Below are 25,836 nucleotides of genomic sequence, written 5' to 3' on the forward strand. Positions count from 1 at the left end.
TGACTGGTGGTGGTTGGATGACTGGTGTTATGGATTGAGGTCTACTTCTGATGAGCAATCCATCGATGATAAGCAAACTCCATCCACTGGAATTTCCTTCGAATTTCGACTCCTCATCCAGTAGGGTCATGCACGCTTGGTTGATGATGTCTGGAAGATTGATGATACTGAAGATGGTGTAGTTTGGAGTTTTGAAGGCGACATTCTGAAACTCTTCTTGTTCGAAGAAGGTCTTATCAAGGGTGCTGCGGAAATATGTTGCCTCCAATACTAGATTGAACTTCATTGCTCCATGTGTCTGCAGTTGCTGACTGATGATGTGAATAATTTCATCCTTCAGACTGCTCAGAAAAGTTTGGAAATCTTTGGCAGGCTCATCCTTGTATGCATCATTGTAGTATAGAGTCGTGAGTCGGGATTTGAATGCCTCCTCCAGGACAACAAACTCGTCCACAGAGTTTGCTGTTTGCTGACATCGTGCAGCTTTGCTCATCTGGACAATGCAGAACAATATTGTATTAGTATGGTATGCAGTATTCAACTCTATATATAAATCACTATCAACAGATGTGGGGGATGAAGGCAGTGAATCAATATCTAGGATCATGGGTCGGGTGTGTGGGTGGGTCGGGGATGGAGGTTCGTAGGTATTTTTGTTCTAGGGGATGATGGTCTGGAGCTGTATGGTGGGGTGGGGTGGGGTGGGGATGGGGGAATGTGAATGGGGGTCTAGGATCTACTTTGTGATTATACGGTTTTTAGGTTAGGATGAATTACAACCATGTGAATGGAGGTCTAGGATCTACTTTGTGATTATACGTTTTTGGGTTAGGATGGATTACAACCATGTGAATGGAGGTCTAGGATCTACTTTGTGATTATACGTTTTTTAGGTTAGGATGAATTACAGCCATGTGAATGGAGGTCTAGGATCTACTTTGTGATTATACGTTTTTCAGGTTAGGATGAATTACAACCATGTGAATGGAGGTCTAGGATCTACTTTGTGATTATACGTTTTTTAGGTTAGGATGGATTACTACCACCAACTCAAAGAACCTAATTCATAATTAAACTCTTAACTTGTATGTATTGGAACCTAATTCATAATTACACTAGTCATTTTTGAATATGTCATTTACTCTATGTATTGGAACCTAATTCATAATTATTAAACTTGTCATTTTCGAATTTAAGTCATTTTAGAATTTAATTGTCAGTCTCAAACCATTTACTTCAAAATTCTACTCTTTTGAACTTAATTGTTGAATCATGAATATAATATATATATATATATATATATAACTATAAAATGCACTGGTACTTACTCTTGATGTTGATAAAGATGAAAGTAATCCAAAACCAATATGCCGAAATCGCACACACACACGTACTGGTGGTACACACACATACTGACGGCACGACTGCACTAGACACAATGTCCCACTCCTTGCAGAACAACTCCTTTTATACCCAGTTCAGGATCCGGAGGGAATTTTTTTTCCCTTTTTTCCCATTTATTCCCGATTTTATGTGTTTTTAATTTTTTTTTTTCAATTTTTTATTTTTTTTTTTAATTTTTTTTTTTTTTAATTTTTTTTTATTTTTTTATTTTTATGTTTATTTTATTTTTATTTATTTTCTCTTAGTTTGTGAGTAAAGCTATTTATGGTTTCCTGTTCTAGAAATTGCACTACTTCTTGACCGCATATCCTTTCCATCTAATAAAAATAGAAGCAGGATATATGTGGTGTAAATCATTTCCTGCAAACTCTCTTCTTAGTCCAGGTGTGAATTTGTTCTATTATGAAGTGTTTATTCCTTTCACTCCTAGATGACCTTGAGGTTAGGTTTGGTTGACCTAGATGACCTTGAGGGTAGGTTTGGTTGACCTGAATGACCTTGAGGTTAGGTTTAGTTGACCTGGATAACCTTGAGGGTGGGTGTGGTTGACCTGGATGACCTTGAGGTAGGTGTGGTTGACCTGGATGACCTTGAGGTAGGTGTGGTTGACCTAGATGACCTTGAGGTGGGTGTGGTTGACCTGGATGACCTTGAGGTGGGAGTGGTTGACCTGGATGACCTTGAGGTAGGTGTGGTTGACCTAGATGACCTTGAGGTGGGTGTGGTTGACCTAGATGACCTTGAGGTTAGGGGTGGTTGACCTGGATGACCTTGAGGTTAGGGTGGTTGACCTGGATGTCCTTGAGGTTGGGGTTGGTTGACCTGGATGACCTTGAGGTAAAGGGGGAGTCAACGAAAGTTGCTCCCTTTATACTACTTTTGCCCCTTTTTATACTACTGCAGTATTATCCCTTGTAATATTGTATCCAAAAGTTGCCAACAATAGTTGTCAACGAAAGTTGCCTACAAAAGTTACCAACGGAAGTTGCCAACAATAGTTGTCAACAAAAGCTGCCGACAAAAGTTGGCAACGGAAGTTGCCAACAATAGTTGTCAACAAAAGCTGCCGACAAAAGTTTCCAACAAAAGTTGCCGACAAAAGTTGCCGACGAGAGTTGTCAACGAAAGTTGCCAATTGGAGTTGCCGACAAAAGTTGCCGACAACAGTTGTCAACGGGAGTTGCCAACAAGAAATGCCAAATTGATTATATATATATATATATATATATGGCAGTTGAACATGGAGTCAGCGAGTTCCGAGTTAGCCAATTCTAACGTCAGCACAGGTAGGGCTCCTACACCAATAAAAATTTGTTGATTTCAGCTGATCTATATCAGCTAGTGTTTTTATTGTTGTAGGAGACCTACCTGTGGTGACGTCACCAGAATGCACTATGGCTTCGTGGTAGTGAATAAGATCGAGTGGAATATGAATAATAAATGTGGATATGACAAAGCTTTTTCCCAGTAAATTAATTGATACCTCAACTGGGGTTTAGAAAACTCTATTTATCGGAGAGTTGAAGGAATTCATTCTACTATGTAGTGTGTGTATTTATTCGGGGTGACTGGAATTTGAAGTTTTGCTAACTTGTGTTATAATCTTCAGTTCTTTGATGTTGACTGTTTGTACATAAATTTCCTGAAAAAACTTGTTATTGGTGAATTTCTCTATCACCGTTCTCTCGCAATTTTGGATTAAAAGTTTTAAATGGCCGCCATTTTGAAGTATCGAGTTGGACAAAGTTGAATATTCTTACTACAGTTCATCTCTCTTATTTGAACATACCTACCGATTTTTATACCGATCGGTTGGAAAACTTTGAAGACAAAAATCATTTTGTAAAAAAAAAACAAAATGGCGAATATCTCGTAAACGAAACGTTTCAGGAATAAAAATAATTCCACAATTTCTCTTTGTTTTGACCCATAGAACCTATTCCCGAACTCTGGCACTTTGATTTTCGGACACTGTATAATTGATTGATCATTTCAAACATGAATGATGGGGGCAATTCAGTATATTGGCCGAGTAATCCAGCATTAAGACCTTGTATCACATTATTGACAATTTCAAAGGATTAGCTGAACAAACATGATGGAAAGTTGAAAGTTTTTGAACGATTTTCAATTTTCAGAAGGGTCCCATACACTTGGGAACTTGGATCGGCGAACTTGTTCCCCAGTGTATGTTGAAAGTTGGCGAACCGCGAACTAAATTCGTGACAAACTTGGTCTTCAATCTAGATTGAAAACTTTGTTCGGTTCGTTCACCAGGGTGTTACATTCTATCTATATATATTCAATATCTTTTCTTTCTACAGCAGCTGCAAACTCTAAAACGCTCATCTCTAGACCACGAAAGACACTGAAGTAACAACGGTTGTTCGCTTTCCCCACTACAGTGTGTGGGCAAATCCTACACAAACTTGGTTCCCCGAACCAAGTTGGCCGATCCAAATTCCCTAGTGTATGGGGCACTTTAAGATATTCTCATGGCTACAATTATAGTGTAATCTTATGTAAAATTTGAGGAGGAATCCAATGAAACTGGTTTCAATTTTGTCAATTCTGTAGTTTTTGGTATATTGCAAAAAATGTGCAATTAAAAAATTTAGAAAAAATTGATAACACATTTTAGAACATACGGTAGTAACCTTTGTAATATAATAGAATATAATAATATAACATAGGAACATAACCTATTTTTTTCGGACATGTTATTATTCATCAAAATTTGGGAACTGAATAGATTTGGGCTGAGCCTGTTCTTTCCGGATCATATTCATATGATTTGTAAATGTATGAACAAATAAATAAATAGGTAATAGTATTATCGTGACACAAAACAATACTAGAGCACTGTTGTACACATTAAATCACCACTTACGGTATGTTCTCTATATACATAACTTATGTTATTATCTTATGATAGCCACACGCACTTTTCACAGCCGATGTTATTTTGATGTGCGTGACTTAATGATCGCTCTAGGTAGAATAGTAGTCTATTATTAATAAAAGTAGGCCCTATTATTAAACAGTATATTGGATGAAGAAACATGATACCCGCAAGGGAATTTTTGTGCGTAGGTATGAGTTGCTAAAAGATCAACTACAATAATCTACAAAGCTGAAATACAAATGAATAATAATATGAACAAATCATAGAAAAGATGGAGATGGAATAAAAGAGTGAGGAGATGAAGAGAAGAGAGACGTCGCTCTGCTTCAAGGGGATGCCGTGTCGATAGGAAATTTGACCTCAATCATATTTTCACATATCGAAATATTCACTACATAATATATCATTGAAGCCCATTGGAGTACTAGACTCAACCACTTTAGCTACCATCGATATAAATACTACATAGTATTAGTAGTATTTATCTCGATGTTAGCTACTCAGAAACGATTAGTAAAACATGAAATCGACAAGTACAAAAAAAGAGTAATGTCAACACACTTTAGTTGAGCTTTAAAAAACAAATTAAGAGGAAAAGGCAGTAAAAAGCATCGTGAGAAATTTAAAGGTAAGGTAACATCAAGAGTTGAAGTTGAATGCTTCAAATCAGTTTTGAAGCATATATATATGGTATGATCTGAAAATAGGTAACTGGAATCCAATTTAAATAAATTTAGACCAGAATTTGAAATAAATTAAAAGGGATTCTCAACGATAATATGATTTCTAAGGCCACGTTTACACCACAATTATGAAAAAATGTTCTTCACAAATAGTTATCTACGAAAAAGTTGTCTATTTTCCTTCAAGTTAAATGTAGCCGTGCTTTTAAAAGAATTGGGAACAAATTACCAATTTTGTTGAAAACTCTAGTGTAAACTTGGATTCAAGATACGAAAAAGGTGGAGATGAATGATGTTAAAAGAATGAAAATGATTGAGTTAAGAGAAATGATGATAATGGAGTAGAATAAAGAAGGATGAGGAGAAGAAAATAATCATGAAAATGAAATGATGCAACTTACTGAAACGATGTCCAACAGTATACGGTACCCAACAATGTCCAACGCAGTCTAGCTCACAGACAAGACTAGCTCACAGACAAGGCAAAATGGCCAAGTGTCGTGAACTCATCCAAGTCTTTTAAACCAAAATGCTTTGAGCAGTTGGATACGTGTAGTGTTTCTATTTGGATATGTGTTCTGTTTCTATTTGTTTACGTGTAGTGTTTCTATTTGGATACGTGTTATGTTACTATTTGTTTACGTGTAGTGTTTCTATTTGGCTACGTGTTCTGTTTCTATTTGTTTACGTGTCGTGGCACTATTTGGCCACGTGTCGTGTCACTGATCACCACGTGTCTTGAACGACGTTCTCCAGATTATTTGTGGGAATACAAAAATTCAATAATAATACGTTTTTCAACTATCAACTACATGGACAATAATTATTTGTGGTGTTTGGGGTTGCTTTTGAACACAAAATAAATGACCTTGCCTTGTCTGTATATATATATTATAATTCAATCTCTGTAAAGAAAAATCTGTCTAATTCTCCTAAAAATATTTCTATACATTCACATTACACTAGACATAGGGATGATATAACTAGACCTACAGTTAATTGACTAAAACTCTAAAAAGTCGAAAGTAGCTACCTACAAATTCGCATGTTAAATTTACTACCAGATATTGTTAAACAGCTACCATTGAAAACGTTTTGTATTGCTGCTGATAAATGACTCGAGTCTGAAGCTTTCTATTCTGTTAATGAGTACCTGGAATATTTCAATATATATGTGTGAATTTTTTCGTTTCTATAGTCTAACTTGTGATATTTTACTACAATATTTCAATGTGTATTTGTAAATTTGTTCGTTTTTATAGTCCAACTTGTGATATCTTACTTATTATTGACGAAGCCTATTGCTTACATTTTTGTAATGTTGTTTTATGGCCAGTAAGATTCTTGATTCTTGTATTTCTTGTAGATGTGTGTTTGGTGGGTCGATATTGTTGATGCCCAATTCACAATAATTATTATCCAATAATAATTCAATTTTTTTCAGATATCCGAAACCGTTATCAAGGAAAAAAGTGTTTAAAGTTTCGCTCAGATTCAATTTAATGGGTTTAAGAAAGAAAAACTGCTAATTACAGGTAATGTTCAAAATTCACAGGAATCTTCAACCAGGAAGATTGCAGACCTGCCGGAAGATCTGTTGTCACATTGAGTGAATAAATTCTTTTATTGTGGAAATTTGAATGCTAGTCGTTCTCTTTGATTCAAAAAAGTAATTTATGAGAGTTAATGAGAAGAAATTTCTCTACAATAGCAGAAAGTTCTGCATTTCATAACCTCAATATTCTACGAATGATGATGATATTCAACTTTACTTATTAATGATAGAAAAACATTGGAAATGAATGGATTATATTCTAAATCTTCAATGTTTTTCAACATCCTCTGAAATAATAATAGATTTGAGCAACATAAAAACTTGTAGCTGTTGAAAATTCTACAAATTATAATTATGATCGTGGAACACTTCTCTTAGCTTCGTAAATTTTTCAAATCATTCAATGAACTTGATAAGCTCATTAATATGTAACCTTAAATTTCGGAAATGTACAATCTCAAATGCCACGTTCATTCCCACAATATCTATTTCTCATAGTGAATTATATGTTGTATGAACGTGGCTAGACGGATATGGCGAGCGAAGCGAGCCTGACAGCTAGTACAACATATAATTCACTATGAGAAATAGATATTGTGGGAACAAGCACAAACATCTACTTAACATGATTTTGATGAGAATCCAATTACAAATGTCTACTCAAGTCATGAGTATAATGATGTTTAAATGATTGAACAATATTACAATAACTAGGAATCTTAAAAAAAGATTCAAGACGTTTTCAACCTTTGCTAAATGTTATATAGATATTACTTTCCTTGTCCTATTAACATAGGTAAGGAAAGTATTGCTTTCCGAAAAAAATTAAGGTACCCAAATTTCTAAATTTATATACGTTTCAAGGTCCCCTGAGTCCAAAAAAACTGGTTTTTGGGTATTGGTCTGTATGTGTGTGTGTGTGTGTGTGTGTGTGTGTGTGTGTGTGTGTATGAGTGTATGTGCGTCTGTGTACACGATATCTCATCTCCCAATTAACGGAATGACTTGAAATTTGGAACTTAAGGTCCTTTCACTATAAGGATCCGTCACGAACAATTTCGATCAAATGCAATTCAAGATAGCGGCTAAAATGGCGAAAATGTTTCAAAAACAGGGTTTTTCGTGATTTTTTCGGAAACGGCTCCAACGATTTTGATCATAAATTCATACCTAAAAAAGTCATCGATAAGCTCTATCAACTGCCACAAGTCCCATATCTGTGAAAATTTCAGGAGCTCCGCCCCATCAATGCAGATAGATTTCCAATTATCAGGCTTCAGATACAATTGAAACAAAGAAAATCAAGTGGAGTTGATTGAGCATGAAAATCTCTACAATTAATGTTCAGTAACATTTTCACCTAAAATTGAAAATAAGCTTTAAATTCGAGAAAATGTGATTATTCAATTGCAAATTATTGTTGATTCTATTAAATCATCCACTATGAAGAGATAGCAGACCTCATGTGTGTCTCCAGCGTTATTGCCCTGTCACCAGCTGGCTCAAATATTTGAATAGTAGACTTGAGATGCGCGGGAACACTAGCATCAGTGATCAATTTTCATAACGGCAAGGAAAGTTGTGTGAGTGAGCCACACCAGATTTTTTTATTTGCTTTCGTAGACTTGCAATGAATTTGCAAAATCATCAAATTTGTTAATATGATAAACTGTGTTGAACATAAACCCGATTTGGAATATCAGCGCAGTCAATAAAGGTTTTTTCGATCAGAAAATTAAATAAAAGCTGAATCTCTCACCATTGATAGAACCCTGCCAGAGGGTCATTCTCCCAAAAGTCCAAGCTCAAAGTCAAAGCTCAAGAGCTCAACACGATCAAATTCATTGCCCAACAAAATGGATACTCATCCACTCTAGTCGACAACCTACTCCACAAAATAAGAACAAAATCATCAACAAAGAATAATATGGAAAATGACCAAAAATTCATCACACTCACATACTACAACAAAAATCACAGAAAGGAGCATAATCTTTTAAGAAACTCAAAAAATACAGAATCGCCTTTAAAACAACAAATTCACTGAGAAAACATTTTCAAAATTACCAAACAAACAAACAGAGATTTGAACAACCAGGCATCTACAAATTGAAATGTAATGATTATAGTAAACTGTATATCGGACAGACTGGACGTGACTTTCAGACAAGATATAAAGAGCACATCAGAGCCATTAATAAACCACATAGCCACTCAAATTTTGCTGACCATATTATATCAACAGGCCACACATACACCGAAATCGCCACCAATCTTGAAATCCTCCATATCTCACAAAAAAGCAGAAAACTCAATGTATTGGAACAATATGAAATCTACAACCACACAAAACAATTTCCCAACAGTCTCCTAAATGATAATGTAAATTTCTCTTCCCACACACTCTTTGACAAAATAGCCCACAGTTCAAAATTACCGCCTGTGTTAACAAATAATGGAAGATGATGAATCATCTTCCAATTCATCTTATACGGAAGGCTACTTTGAACTTGGTTCATGATTATTTACGAATTTTCCATTTCTAATGGACCGTACATCTGGTTTTCAATATTGAATATTCGATATTTTCTATCCTACTGATCAACTTTTGATTACGAGGGTAGAATCACAGAATACAGCATAATGTGGTAGAATGTATTGTATTGTATTTTGTATTTAGTATTTAAAGTATTCTTTTTGTATTAATGTATTGTATTGAATATTGTATTCTGTGTTAGAATATAAAACACTTTTATGTTTTTCTACTTTTTATGCATGCTTACACTTCCTTAATTTGTATGATTACATGGCTTCCATCTTTAGAATCTACTGAATCCATATTGGACTGTTTAGATATGTAGATTCATCTAGTAAGAACGGAAGATGAGCTACTTTACAGAGAGAATCATAGAAAGTTTCAACACAACAAGCCCAATGTATAATTTTTTGATGCCGCAGCTTTCATATATATTTGCCTCAACTGTAGGTCTATTATCAACCTGGATGGAGAATATTAACTGTGGAAAACAACAAACACTGCACGCTATGATTTTTCAGGAAATTGCCACTGTTGACTCTATTGTAATCCAATATTTATCTCAGTTTTTGACATTCATAACTTATGATGAATTATTGCATAGAATTATGATCATACACATTATATAGGCTATATTTATTATATCATGTAATAGTATGAAAATTTTATCGGTTGCAAACAATATCTTTGTCTGTCATAGAATGCATGATTAAGCACATATATTATAACAACAAAATGATGAGTTAATTATCACATTTCATTCAAAACATAGACTGCAATATGATCACCGTATTGTAATAGTGGCATTAAAATAAATCATTTCACGTAGAAAAATATTGATTTTCTGAACTGGCATTGAAAGCTGAATAAATTGCTGTAATCAACTTGGTTGAGTCTCAAACATTTTAATATTTAGAATTTAGAGAACTAAGAAGTGTAAATTTAGTCAAAACAATAGACAAAATTGATAGTTTTATTTATTTTTTATTTTTTTAAATTTATTTATCCATTTTTTTCACAAAGAAGCACTGATTGGGAGAGAAAAACTAAGGATAATCCTTGTACTATTTCTTTCCCAAATTTAGATAGCATTTTTAAAGACCAAAATAGGGTTATGATTTCACTTTACTAGAATTTAGTCCTTTGTTTAGTTTCGAGCGCAATAGTATAAACGAGATGCATCTTAGAAAGCAGTACTAATTACTGTTTACTATGGTGAAGAGAGTCAGTCAAGCAGTACCGTGTCAGCTGTTTCCCCTTCCACAGCGTCAAATCGAACCGCAAATACATAACAATATACATCAATGGATTTGTTATGAATGTGGCTACATTAATTATTGAACTCATTTTCCTTAAAAATTACTTGCTTCGATGTTAATCGGAGAAAACAAAAAAATTCAAATCGAAAAAACCCTAAATTTTAACATATATATATTATTTTATCGAAGAAACTGTTTGATTTCAAACTGTTTGATTTCAAACAGCAAACTGTTTGTTGAGGGAATGGATACGACTAATAATGTATTCCGTAATGTGAGGAATCGAATGACATATGAAAGATTTTTCTCCGATTAATGATTACAAAGATAATTGATTTCCTGTTTGCTGTTTATATGGTGAAGAGAGTCAGCCGCGCTGTACCACGTCGACAGATTCTTCTTCCACGGCGTCAAATTGATTCGTAAATACATAACAATATACATCAATGGATTTGCAAGGAAAGTGACTGAACTAACTATTTGACTCATTATTCTTTAAAATCACTTGCTTTGAAGTTAATCGAAGAAAGCAAAAAATCAAATCGCAAACATAATTACATAATTATCTACATATTTATATTATTTTATCAAAAATGTCCATTTTATTGGAAAAATAAATAAAACTAATATTGTAGTCCATAGTGTAACAAATCGAATGACGTATAATAGAACTGTCTCCAATCAATGGTTACAGAGATAATTGATTTCCCGTGATTACCTGCATTTTTTATGTTTATGGTGCTGGGTGGGAAAGCTCCAAGGGGATTTCTTGAATCTTCTGGGAGAATGACTCTCTGGGAGGATTCTATCGATAGTGGGAAATTCAGCTTTTATTTAATTTTCGGATCGAAAAAACCTTTATTGACGGGCTAATTGTCCAAATCTGGTTCATGTTCAACACAGTTTTTCATATTAACAAATTTGGTGATTTTTCAAATTCATTGCAAGTTTACGAGAGCAAATAAAATATCTATATAAAATTTAGCGAAGTTTGAAAGCGTCTTGATTTTTTTCAAGATTCCTGAATATTGTAATATTGTTCAAACATTTAAATGACTTGAGTAGACATTTGTAATTGAATTCTTAAAAAAATCATGTTAAGTAGATGCTTGTTTTTGTTCCCTCAATAATTATATATTTCTCATTGTGAATCAGATGTTGTATGATCGTGGCATTTGAGATTGCACATTCCCGAAATTGAAGGTTACATATTAATGAGCTTATTAAGTTCATTGGAACATTAGAAAAATCTACAAAGCTAAGAGAAGTGTTTCACTATCATAATTATAATATTTTTTTTATAATTAAATGTAAATTTTATTGAAAAAAAAGTAAAACCAATATTTTAGTCCATAATGCAACAAATCGAATGACATAATTATAATAGAATTCTTCCCGATCAATGGTTACAGAGATAATTGATTTCCTGTGATTACCTGCATTTTTTATGTCTTAGTGGGCTGGGGGGGAAAGCTCCAAAAAGATTCCTTGGGAGTTTTGGGAGAATGACCCTCTAAGAGGGTGGGAAACTCAGCTTTTATTTAATTTTCGGATCGAAAATGCTTTCAGGAATAGGAGGATTCCAGGCTTTCGCCTGTTTTCCATTCCAATATGCTATGTTTTAGCCCACATCCAAATTCATTTATTCGCCATAAAATAATACAGATTAATGAAATAAATGGAAGTAGTGAAGAAGGTTTTTGGAAATAAGTATTCAAAATACGTGTTTAAGTCTGTATATGGATTACGGTAATAGAACATGAAATATTCTTTTGTAATTATCAAAAATACAGATGAGACACGACGTTGATGGTACCCAATAAATGAATGAAAAGAGATTGCATCCTTTACAGTAGCTGAGACCTATAATAAATATTAATGTTATGCATTCAAAGTTTAGCTACACTTCCCTTGCATCAAAGTCATCTATAAAATCATTCAACGGTTCAACCATTGATAATTTATTGGAGACTCACCCGAATGCTCGAATTCCTTTGCTGGAAAAATGATTGCCCACACTTTTTTATCAAACTTGTAATTTTTGAATCTATAAAAATCGACTTCTGTCATACACAGTCACCACAACAATGTACTCCACAGTGTCAAATCAGTCTTGACGTCAATCAATTAATAATTTTGTATGCTAATTAATTCATCTCTTCTAGCTTTTACACTCATGAACTGTATTAGCTTATAGTGAGGCTCACGTTATAATGGCAGTGAAGAAATATAGAAGAGCAACGTTGCCGATTATCTGCCTTACCACTGGCTTCTCTAGAGAATATATTATACCAGTATTTTCATGTGATATCAACTGTTCACTCTTGCTAAGAACAATCAATTATCATATTCGTCAAAAAGAAATATTTTTCAATGATCGGATAATACATTGAGTAACAATATTCCTATATTGTTAAAAAGCGATCTGGCATCTCTGTTGAGCTTGAGAAGGATAGCGCTATCTGCTTTGTCGGATGATAGATGAGGATAGCAACACCAATGCTTATCAAAATTTGTACTTTGTAATTTTTGAATCTATAAAAATCGACTTCTGTCATACACAGTCACCACAACAATGTACTCCACAGTGTCAAATCAGTCTATATTTCTATATTTCTTCACTGCCATTATAACGTGAGCCTCACTATAAGCTAATACAGTTCATGAGTATTTAATACTGCCACTATGACGTGTACTTCAACATGAACTGAATCGACAGACTTATTATCAGATAAGTTACTGTATAGATAATCTATGGCAAACATTAGGAATACACAGTGTAGATGGTTTTTATGATCTTTCAGAGAACTTGTTCTCTTTCTAGACGGAGTGACAACTTTGATGTAGTTTACATTTTACCCAGTAGGTAGCGTACACGTTCACTGAACAAGTATTATGTTAAGCAACAGGTAGACTACAGCACAGAGAAGAAGTCATTCCTTCTACTTTGTGCTACAGTTTACTGTCATCCAGTTTTCATATAGGTAGTCCAGTCAACGATTTCAATGGGTAATAGAGGGAAGAGTGTGGAAGAGGAATTTTAACCCCTTAAGTTCTGTTTAGGATATTGAAAAGGTGAACATAAATGAAAACCACCCACTCCTACTCCATGTACTAACTGGGTGATGGTGGTGGTGCTCAAAGGTAACATTTTTTTCTTGGTTTCAAAACTTTGCGTCTTACAGACATGGCTATCCCGTACAAAATTTTAATTTACAGAATTTCTCAGAATTCCCCTACAATATTCATGGTTCACGATTTTCTATATCGTCTATAGTTTTCGAGATATCCGCTCTTGAAGGTATTTTAAAATATGATATTTATATATTATATTATGATATTTTTAAAACAAAAACACATTTGCCTCCAATTTTCGCTCTTATCCTTTTTAAAAATCCATTAAAAAATCCAGGCTGATGATTATTTTTTCATTACAGAACAAAGAAGAAGGCCCAAAACAGTCTTCACTACAATTTACAATCGTATTAAGCAAGTTACTAAAAAAATAAGAGATACAGTACATGCAATTTACAAATACATAAGAAAAATATGAGGAAAGCATAAGTAATTGAAAGTAATCCAAGTATTAGTAATAAGTACAGAATGAGGATAATAAGTTATAAAAAGAATACAATTGAGCATAGAAACAGGTTAAGGGGGAACATGTACCACTGTGGAAAGAAAATTGATGAAAACAGAGGAAAAGAGAAGAAAAATACGTTAATAACAACAAATATTCAAGTATAATAATTGAGGAGTTTAAACTGTATGTTTGATTCACTCTATAAACTTAATAAGGAGTATGAACATCATATTAAATTACCCTATTCTGCCACTGAAATCAATGAGGGATAACCTCAATGATGTGCCTTCTAACCTCACTAATAGGGCCATGCACATCAACACCTTCACAAACGCTATTGAATAGCCTCAGAACTCTGTTAAGTGGAGAGCAGAAATTATGAAGGGTCCTTGACCTTGGTACATGAAAGGTCTTAACTCTTCTGACATTGAACACATTTTACATTATGAGTAAAACTCTCTTCATTTGATGAATAATTTCACAGTTTTATGCATTTTTCTGCGACTGTTGCAGCAGCTTTATAGTGTAGAGTGTGAAATCTCAGTTTCGCAACAATAGAACAATATTGACAAAGGTATTGTTTTAAGAATTGTTGTCGTTCTGCATACTCTGCATACACCACTATCAGCTCTGTTGATAGTAGTGAAGGTAAAAACATAGATGGAATTAAATAGAGAATGCATTTATTCAAATGCTAATTAATATATAATTATTATTTAACGAAAATCCTAAATAAATGCTGCAAATCACCCCGAAGACCTCTGCTACTGCAGACATTAGGATTATTTAGACATTATTTAGGATTTTCGTTAAATAATAATTAAGAACATATATATCGGAAGTCCCCATTACTACCGGTATGGTACCCTTGTGCTAAAAGGATAATGTGAATATGATAAATTAGAGAAGAATACATTATTATTTACATCAGGATTGAATTCATTTGATGATTCAAGTCAGGTCGCACAGTTGATTTAATATTTGAAGGCCCATATTTTTGATAAGGGTGACTTAAAAGTTGTATTTTTTAATTTTTTGCTTACACGGTTATAATATAAGATATATTATATCTTATAGATATTATATTGAGAAACAGTGCGTCCAATTGCGGGTTATGAATATCACTCAAATAGGTACTCTATCTTTTAATTCCAGTGGCGAAGCCCGGGTGCCCTGCAAGTTTATGATAAATTACCATTAAATACACTATTATCATACGACGCGATAATATTACTATGACACAAGTGATGAAGAGTTATTTGATCAGCTGTTTCTAGCACAATTGAAATTTGGAAAAAATGAATGTCACTCAAACTAGAGATGGTTGTTTTACCATTCTTATCACAATGAAGGATTCTTGAGATTCACACTTCAACCTTTCAAAAGAGAGAACTTGATTGGTTCACACCACGTTTCTAATTCAATTCAATGAGTTTCTAGGTGATTGATTGATTGATTGATTGATTGATTGGGTACTTTATATATGTAGATTACAATTTATACTGGCTTATACACTTATATATAATAGCTTACAATACAGCAAAATTATAGATGAATTTACATAATATAGACTAAGAAAATAATTATTGAACTATATATGATATGAAAAACCAATTTATAATAACTATATAAAATAGATAATATAGATAATAGGTGATGGTGATAGGAGAATGATTCCTGTTGTAGGAGATTGCCTACCTACGTTGACTGGGCATAATATTATGGTAGCCTACTCAGTTGAGAGGCAAAACTGTTGACAGTCTGTTCTCACCACTAAGGTGAAAATTAATTGGTCTCCAAGCAGCTTATAACAGGAGAAGGGATCCTCTAGGCCAGAAAAACGTTCCACAAATCCGGAAAAATTATTTCTATCCAATTATTTACGACTTTTCTGTCCCCTTTTAATGAGAATTGCTGAGAAAAAACAGGGAGCATGATGTTCCTCATTAGCTCTACACTGGAAACGGATGAGGAAAGCTGTTTTATTACTTTTATTCCCATTTTAAAACTCCATTGAATGGAGGGACTGAATGGAATAATCACACCAAATTAATCTAATCGATTGAAAAATAATTTAAAATGATACTCTCAACAAATAATATTTTTAATAATATCGATTGATGTTTCTTGTGAAATCAATATCTTACAAAAGATATTTTGTAAGAAATATCTCACATATCTTACTCCTCCTAACAAAGAGGAAGAAATACTGTACTGTGTAAAATGAGGTCCACGTTATAATGACACGTAGCCTACCAAAGAGGATAAAATACTGAATATACGCCATATACGAAATCACTTCTGACTTTGAGGAATACACGGCGCAGAGAAATGGAGGGAGATCAGCCATATTACAGTGATGGATAGAGTCATAGGTGGAAGGGAAGCGCAGTTGCCAATTTTTCGATTAGAGTCAGTCGACTTAATGCTTCCAGAGAGAAATCTCCGCGAGTTTAACGTGAATACTCACTAGAAATTAGAGAATGCTGGCCGGTTCAGAACGCCAACTTCGCCTACCTCTGTAGGCTATGCCTTCTCTGCTACGCATATCCCTCCCAAGTCCAAAGTAATTTTGTACGGAGTATAGTGTATAGCGAGGTCCACGTTATAATGACGGTGATGGGAGATAGGAGAATAGTGTGGCCGATTTATAGAGGAGAATATTTATAGTACAACTGGTAGGTAACCCGTGCTTCGCAAGGGTCTATTATAAAACTGAAAAATGAAAACTTGACGTAATAAAAAATTCGAAATTTGAAAATAGGCCTATAACCATCCTCGGTTAATGAAGAATCTATATGCAAAATTTCAAATTAATCAGTTGAGTATATTTCAGACGTGATGATGCGTCAAACATAATTCCCTATTCCTTACGTGTATAAGCCAGTTCTTTCCTTTATTATAAGTTAGTATAGAAAACTGAAGAATACATAATACTTGAAAACCTCACAGAATCATATTGATTTTTCCAATACATCAATAAATTTTAGTTCGATTAGGATCCTCCTCAATTTGAATCAGGCAGCCTTTTGTTTTCCCGATTCCAAACAAAATACCTAAAATACTCGTTTCACTGGGAATTTGTTCCGATAGTACATTATAACTGAATAATATAAATTATTACTTATTTTATTGTGATCTATTCATGTTTTTCTTATGAAATTCAATCATAGGCCTACAGCATGAAGACTACGTCCAATTCATTTGTACTGGTGGCAAAATTTCACATTAAAAATAATTATTTGATAAAATCCAAGTTCAATAGTAATGAAAACAAATTCCTTCAAAAAATAATTGATAATAATACGTTTCCAGGGAAAAAATTAAGAACAAAAAAAATGGGATGCATCAGGGATTCGAACCGAGGAACTATCGCTCCGTAATCAAGCGTTTTACCGCTGCGCTACATACATAAACGTTCGTAAATGGTAGTCTTATAACACCATTATAACCTGCTCATAAAAAACACACTTTGGGCTATGGAACTTCATGTAGCCTACGGTAGAATAGATGAATTTGAACATTAATTCTGAAAAATCTAGAAGGAGAATTGAAATTTGGGCTTCCAGGTGCACGAGATTGATATTTTTAGAATCTATGTTCAAAATTTGGAGATCTAAATCATTCCCGTTTTTCCGGTATGCAATCCACAAGTTGACATGTTTTGATGCGAACAAACGAACAAACGAACACACGAACAAACACAACCCTACTCTCTCTTATTATATAGATTATATAATGTGGAGAATTTTATTAGGAGAATAGCCTTCACAATGTTTTCTATCGAGGAAAGCACATAACGGTATACCTGATGTTCTATTAGATGGGTGATACTTGTTAAAAATGATCAATTATATTTCATTATTGCAGTATTATCCCTTGCAATATTGTATCCAAAAGTTGCCAACAATAGTTGTCAACGAAAGTTGCCTACAAAAGTTACCGACAGGAGTTCAAGACATAAGTTGTCAACAAAAAATGCCAACAAAAGTTGCCAACGGAAGTTGCCAACAATAGTTGTCAACAAAAGCTGCCGACAAAAGTTGCCGACAAAAGTTGCCGACGAGAGTTGTCAACGAAAGTTGTCAAGAAGAGTTGTCAACGGAAGTTGCCAATTGGAGTTGCCGACAAAAGTTGCCGACAACAGTTGTCAACGGAAGTTGCCAACAAGAATTGCCAAATTGATTATATGGCAGTTGAACATGGAGTCAGCGAGTTGCGAGTTAGCCAATTCTATCAACCTGTTGATGGTAACGTCAGCACAGGTAGGGCTCCTACACCAATAAAAATTTGTTGATTTCAGCTGTCTATATCAGCTAGTGTTTTTATTGTTGTAGGAGACCTACCTGTGCTGACGTCACCAGAATGCACTATGGCTTCGTTTACGGAGGTAGTGAATAAGATCAGGTAATTAATTGGTACGTTGAAACTCTTTCACACTGTGTATAATTTGAATAAATGTAGATATGACAAAACTAAAACTACGTTTTTCCAGTTAATTGATTGGTATCTCAACTGGAGTTTAGGAGACTCTGTTTATCGGAGAGTTGAAGGAATTCATATTCTACCATATAGTGTGTGCATTTATTCGGAGTGACTGGAATTTGAAGTTGTGCTAACTTGTGTCTAACGTAACGTCAGACAGTTAATTTTGTTGATGGCAAATTCATGACTAATACTGGCTGACATAGGCATGAATAAGTCTCTTCTGCTTTTGCAAACTTCAACCACTTGTTCTCCAGTTCTTCTCCAAATCCTGCCCATCCTCTCATCTCACAGATCTAAGGACTTGCATCTTCTTTCTCACTCTACTGCACTCTCAGCAAGTGTAATTAGTGATGATTGCCAGGAAGTAATGTCACGAACATCTATCAGTACACCTCCAACACACACTCTCACTCTCTCTCTTCCTCTCTCGTTATTTCACTCCCTTACTCTCTTTCTCTTCCTTTCTCTCTCTCACCGAACCCCACCGAAAATCAGGCTCCTTCATATCCATAATCTTCGATATTCTACATCCTCACCCCTCAGCAAGCCTTAATATCCTCCACTATTATACTTTTCATATTTTTCACTTCCCTGTGAATTCTGCAGATTTGATTCATTCATATCACCCATCATTTTCATTTTCAGGATGAATTTTCACAAAAATGTTTTATTATTGTAATTAATTTTACTTTCCTTCCCTATTACCATATAGGTAAGGAAAGTATTGCTTTCCCCAAAAAAATTAAGGTACCCTTATTTCAAGTTTTCTATACGTTTCAAGGTCCCCTGAGTCCAAACACGTGATTTTTGGGTGTAGGTCTCTGTGTGTGTATGTGTGTGTGTGTATGTCTGTGAACACGATAACTCCATTCCTAATTAAACGATTGACTTGAAATTTCAAACTAAAGGCCCTTAAACCATGATGATCCGACAGTAAGAAATTCAATAAAATTCAATTCAAGTTGGCGGAAAAAATTGCGGATAATTATACTAAAAAACCATGTTTTTCACGTTTTTCTCGAAAACGGCTCTAACGATTTTCTTCAAATTCATACCATGGATAGCTATTTATAGGCCCTATCAACTGACATGAGTCTCATTCTTGGGAAAATTTCAGGAGCTCCGAAATATTCTTGAGAAAAATGGCGGATAATGACTAAAAAACCATGTTTTTCAATGTTTTCTCGAAAACGGTTTTAACGATTTTCTTAAAAATTATATAATGTATAGCCATTTACAAGCTCTATCAACTCACATGAGTCTCATTTCTGGGAAAATTTCAGGAGCTCCGTGATATTCTTGAGGAAAATGACAAAAAAACCATGTTTTTCACGGTGTTCTCGAAAACTGCTTTAACGATTTTCTTCAAATTTATGGATAGCTCATAAGCCCTATCAACTGACTTGAGTATCATTTCTGGGAAAATTGCATAAGCTCTGTAATATTCTTGAAAAATGGCAGATAATTACTAAAAAACCATGTTTTTCACGATTTTTTTCAAAAATGACTGGACCGATTTTTACTTTCCTTGCCCTACTACCATAGGTAAGGAAAGTATTGCTTTCCAAAAAAAATTAAGGTACCCCAATTTCAAGTTTTCTATACGTTTCAAGGTCCCCTGAGTCCAAAAACATGATTTTTGGGTATTGGTCTGTGTGTGTGTATGTGTGTATGTGTGTATGTGTGTGTGTGTGTATGTCTGTGAACACGATAACTCCATTCCTAATTAACCGATCGACTTGAAATTTTAAACTTAAGGTCCCTATACCATGAGGACCCGACAATAAGAAATTCAATTCAAGATGGCGGAAAAAATGGCGGATAATTACTAAAAAACCTTGTTTTTCACGTTTTTATCGAAAATGGCTCTAACGATTTTCTTCAAATTTATATCATGGATAGCTATTTATAAGCCCTATCAACTAGCATAAGTCTCATTTCTGGGAAAATTTCAGGAGCTCCGTAATATTCTTGAGAAAAATGGCGGATAATGACTAAAAATCCATGTTTTTCACCGTTTTCTCGAAAACTGCTCTAACGTTTTACTTCAAATTCATACCATGGATAGATATTCATAAGCACTATCAACTGGCATGAGTCTCATTTCTGGGAAAATTCCATGAGCTCCGTAATATTCTTGAGAAAAATGGCGGATAATGACCAAAAACCAGGTTTTTCACGGTTTTCTCGAAAACGGCTCTAACGATTTTCTTCAAATTCAAGCCTTGGGTAGCTATTCATAAGTCCTATCAAATGACATGAGTTTTTTCCTTGGAAAATTGCAGGAGCTCCGTAATATTCTTGAGAAAAATGGCGGATAATTACTAAAAAACCATGTTTTTCACGATTTTTTCAAAATAACTTGACCGATTTTTTTCAAATTCATACTCTGTATAGTTACTTATCAGCTCCATTAACTAGCTTGAGTCTCCTTTCTGGGAAACTAATGGGGGGTCCACCCCATCCTTGAGAAATGGACTTTGTAACCTCCTTCTCGTGCATGAGGTAGGTAGGTAGAGCAGTTCATAAAAAGAACACATAGTCGAGATATTTCATCTGTAGAACAGCTGTTTTGACGACTTTAAAAAAATGACGACTAAAAAAATCATTGAATTTCACAATTTACAGAAAGGAAAAAGTACTCTGAAAACAATTATATATACACATATACAAAAGTCTGATCGTAGTTTCGAATATGAGCAAGGAAAGTTGTGTGAGTGTACCACACCAGATTTTTTATTATAGAAGTGTTATTATTCTGTTCATTATTACCAGTGTTTGCCATAGGTCTTGTCAGACCTGGCAATGTAAGATATAATTAATAGATATCAAATATCTGTCTTTCTCTCTCTTGCCGACAAACACAAGATTTCTCCAACAAGTTCTTCACAAGCATTGCCTTCTCATTAGTTGGTCATATTGGTAGGTGTGGCAAATGTACTAGTTATCAAATTCACTGTATAGTTAATTCAAAACAATTAATATAGTTTATATTTATTCAATATAGTAAATTTTATATTAGAAACAGTATTTAAATTGAGGTAAGGATAAAATCTATCCTCTAGAAACTGAAAACTCCTTTTAGAATTATTTCCATAGGAATATTCTCTTGACAGTTCTTTATAGTTCTGATTCTGTATAGCCGAACTGCTACTCTCTGAGCATTCGTCTTTTCTGAACGTTCACAATTATTCTTAGAGCTCTGAACATTTAAACATTGTGAAGAAAGAGAGCTGGCCTTCCTGTCCCGTAGAGAGTTGGAGTGAGTGAGTCGGACTGAAAGCTAGTGGTATGGGGTGGGTGAGAGTGAGTGAGAGAGTGTTTTGGAAATGTGTAGGGATGAGTGAGAGTGAGAGAGATATTGTGATGGGAAAGAGCAGGGATGAGTGGAGAGATGGTTTTGGCACTGAGAGAGGCCCTGAAGTTGAACCCCAACAGCTAATTTCGTTAATGGTCTATTCATGACCAGGTCATAGTCGTTGGGCTGAGGGAAATTTGTTGCCAAGCTCAATACCGTTTCTCATCCCCTTCTGTGATGAAGGAGTGGGACTGTTAGTTAATCCAAGATGATAATAATCGTAAGGAATAGAAAAAAATACGGAATGTTCCTGTCGGAACATAAAGCCAAATCTCCCTAACTTACTACAGCTGTATTATTTTTTGTTTTACTTCAAACAGCTTCAAACAGCTTCAAACTTCAATCGATAGGTGAATATATATTCAACTAATATATGAATCATTTGTCCTCTCATTTGTTTCTGAACTAGAAGACCTAATTCTATTAATTACTAGCAGGTAACCCGTGCTTCGCAAGGGTCTTTCTTAAAACTTGACGTAATGAAATCTAGAACAATTCAAAATAGGCCTATGTACAGTGAGTCAGTCATTCTATCAGGGCTCGAATAATTTTGAAATTTTAATTGAATAGAAATGGAAGAATATAATTTCTTCATGTAAATTACAACACCTTCATTGAAAGACATATTAACTGCATGCGTTTTCATATTGCCGATACAGCATTGATGAAACTGTAGACGTTTATTTAGCATTTGTCTCAAAAATTGTTCTAGCTGAAAAATTAATAATCCATGCCACGTGTAGGCCTAAACAATTGCATCAGGAAAACGAAGTTTCAAAACTATGTTTTTCAGGTAGAAAACAATATAGAAACAGATGTACCTTTTTTAATTTCGTCCATATGATTTGGTGATTTTTTAATGAAATCGAATGTACCATTATTGAAATTTAAACATTAATTCTGAAAAATCTAGAAGGAGAATTGAAATTTGGGCTTCCAGGTGCACGAGATTGATATTTTTAGAATCTATGTGCAAAATTTGGGGATCTAAATCATTCCCGTTTTTCTGGAATGCAATCCACAAGTTGACATGTTTTGATGCGAACAAACTAACACACGAACAAACACAACCCTACTCTCTCTTATTATATAGAAGTTAATACGAAGGTCATTTTTTCCAGCCTACAATCACCTATCATAAGATCGGTAGGATAGTGATCTTGAAAAGTTGAATAGATTTTATTTATTTATTTATTAGGTTAGCACAAACAATACAATAAATCGGGAAAGGAAAAACAGTCAATTGCCCAAAACTTTTTCAATTTCCTAATTTAGTTTCAAATTGTCCAAATATTATACATAGGCTATGTCCATTTCAATTTTTCAAACCATATCACAACGTCCTCACCAAACGTCCTGTGATGGGTGCGGCCATATCGTCAATTATTTCTGATTTATCGACCTACAAACATGGCGGTTTCACTTGAATGTCCCATGCTAGTTGGGTAGTGTTATTCATTTTTGTGAGCAAAAGGCAGTATTTCAGCATAAATCTAACAAAGAATGAACCAAGGTCACGAAGGAATCATTATGAGTGATGATTTTGTGCGTGAATGGTGACAGAGGCGTCAGTTGAAATGACTCTAGGAATCGGCGTGATCCATGACAGCTCGTAGTGCTGGGGCAAAAAAAGGCTTCAGCAAATGGGATAGCTGCAATCACTCACCATACAAATCTGACTCGGCCACTACTCAAACTTAAGACATGACTTCGTGAGCAGAGCTTCCAAACCAGTATGAAGCTTTTAAACAATGTCGTAGCCCACTTGAAATCATTTGGCGGCAGCATTCTATAAAGAGGTATAGATAGACTGCTCCACTGCTATGACAAATGCCTTAATTCTCACGGTAATTATGTTGAATGATATCCATAAGAATAAGTATATTTTTTAGTGAATAATGCTTTCTTTCATTGACCGAGCGGAGTGAGGTCTAAGATTCAAGTCGACGGCTTTGCATTTCTCTTTATATTTATATATTTTATATGTTTTATATTAATTTTGTTTATAGTTGCGCATTTACAGCGGAACGCGTCAATAGATTTTCATGAGATTTGACAGGTATGTTCCTTTTTGAATTTCGCGTCGACGTATACATACGGTTTTTTGAAATTTAGCATTTAAAGGAAAAGGAGTCTCTTTTGAACGCCAATATTACCGTAAAAATCAGACTTTAGAATTATTCATCATGAATCAGCTGTCTAGTGGACTATAATACTATCCTGTATTATACTATACTGTGTATACTATCAAAATCATCGAACATCTTGAAAATGTATCTTTCCATCAACGATAGTAGACAGTTATTGTCTTTCCTTAAGCTGAGGCCATGATTCTAGTTTGGAGTTTGGAGTTATTGATAGAAAACATTTTTCTTTTTTAATCTGATGATTAAAATTGCAACAAATATTATTGGAAAGAAATTGATCTCTAAAATCATGGAAAATGAGAAATAAAGTTTGTAGGAAATCAGCATCATGGTAGTTTATTTTGTTAATCTCAACACACCGATTTTTTGCCAACACGACAACACAGAATGTTCTCTGATGGGTTGATTGGATCGGGGTATCGACAGCAGCCAGACTTAGACTAATAACAGCGCTCACACTCACATTCCGGGACGACACGTCACGGTACGATAGGACAGGAAGCTCTATGATTATTTAGGATTTTTTCTAGACGTTTCAAATTGATTAATAATTATTAATTAATTTTTGAGAAAACATAACAACAGGCCAATGTAACTTATTGAGCGCGAGGGCTACTGTTCACAGAACTACTTGTATTCATTCGTCTTCTATTCATGACCAATGGGAGGTTGGAAAAAATGATACATTTTTAGGATTCAAACATTAATTTTTCCACATCAATTTGGAGAATATTCCTCTTCATCTTAAAGCATTGACTAAAACGTATCTTCACTATACTCGAATGTGAACAAATGTGTGATGGATAGTGTTTCAAATATCGAGTACTATACAGTAAATTCAATATTTAGTATATTTGCAACACCTACCAATATGACCAACTAATGAAAAGGCAATGCTTGTAGAGAACTTTCTCTCAGTCAGTCAACTTGTCTTAAGGTCACTGGAGAGGAAGAAGGTGGAAAGCTGAGGCATAGAATGGTGTGGAAGTGAAAAAGGATGATGTGAAGAAGAAGGATAAAGAAGAGAAGATGTAGGGACGTTGCGTTTCTACAAACGCAACTTTTTTATCTTGAAGCATCATTTCTAGAATCCTACAGAATGGGCTCTCAGGTGAACAAATAGAATCAGTTTTGTTAAAATCAAGTTGACCCTATTGAGTTTCTATTGAAGGATGTTTTTATAATCTCACAAAACCGGCTCTGAGATAAATAAATCGAATCAGTTTTGTTTAATTGATAAGTAAAACCAAGTTGACTCAATTAAGAGCCGGTTTCCGAGCTCGGGATTGAGCCAAGTTCTAGACTTTAAACAGCTGGAGTCGGAAAATTGGCTTTCCGAAACGAGGCGTAGTTGCAGTTTATATGATAATCTGCATTTTATCATTTCTATAATTGGAAACGTTTCTCCTTGACTGAATAATTGAAAAAAATCATTTGTGAATAATTCAAAAAAATTAAAATTTCACACTATTCTCTCTTTATTCCATTTTGTGTTCAATTTTATAGTTTTTTTTTGAAATTTGAGTTAAATGTGGACTGCGACTGCGCCCTGTTTCGGAAAGCCAATTTTTTGACTCCAGCTGTTAAAAGTCTAGAACTTAGCTTAATACCGAGCTCGGAAACCGGCCCTAAGATTCTCTTGAAGGATGTTTTCAGAATCTTACAAATCGGGCTCTGAGATGATTGAATCAAGTCAGTTTTGTTCAATTAATATGATCAATATCGGGGCACCGAGCTTTGCTTGTTATTTATTCATTGATAAACAGAACTGAAATTTTTGAAATGATTGGGGAAGGACTAACAGGTACAGCCCGAAACTGTTTCTTCCCCGAATTTTGATTTATACGCTATGAATATTCCAAAAATCAGGTTATGTTCCATACACTTGAATTCAGGTGAAATTTTCAGTCCAAATATT

At 34.4% G+C, this 25,836-nt stretch overlaps 1 protein-coding gene across 1 annotated transcript in view; it reads right to left on the minus strand.

Moving 5' to 3' along the window:
• Window positions 1–6,039, minus strand: part of LOC120349594 — a 158,208-nt gene extending 152,169 nt beyond the window's left edge. The window contains exons 1-2 of the mRNA XM_039420008.1: window positions 6,030–6,039; window positions 5,394–5,462 (exon numbers count right to left, since the gene is read on the minus strand). Coding sequence (XP_039275942.1) covers window positions 5,394–5,462; window positions 6,030–6,039 — 79 coding nt within the window. The remainder of the gene's footprint in view (window positions 1–5,393; window positions 5,463–6,029) is intronic.
• Window positions 6,040–25,836: the final 19,797 nt, after the last annotated feature.

This window comes from Nilaparvata lugens, chromosome 2, assembly GCF_014356525.2.
Source record: "Nilaparvata lugens isolate BPH chromosome 2, ASM1435652v1, whole genome shotgun sequence".
Taxonomy (NCBI): Eukaryota; Metazoa; Arthropoda; class Insecta; order Hemiptera; family Delphacidae; genus Nilaparvata; species Nilaparvata lugens.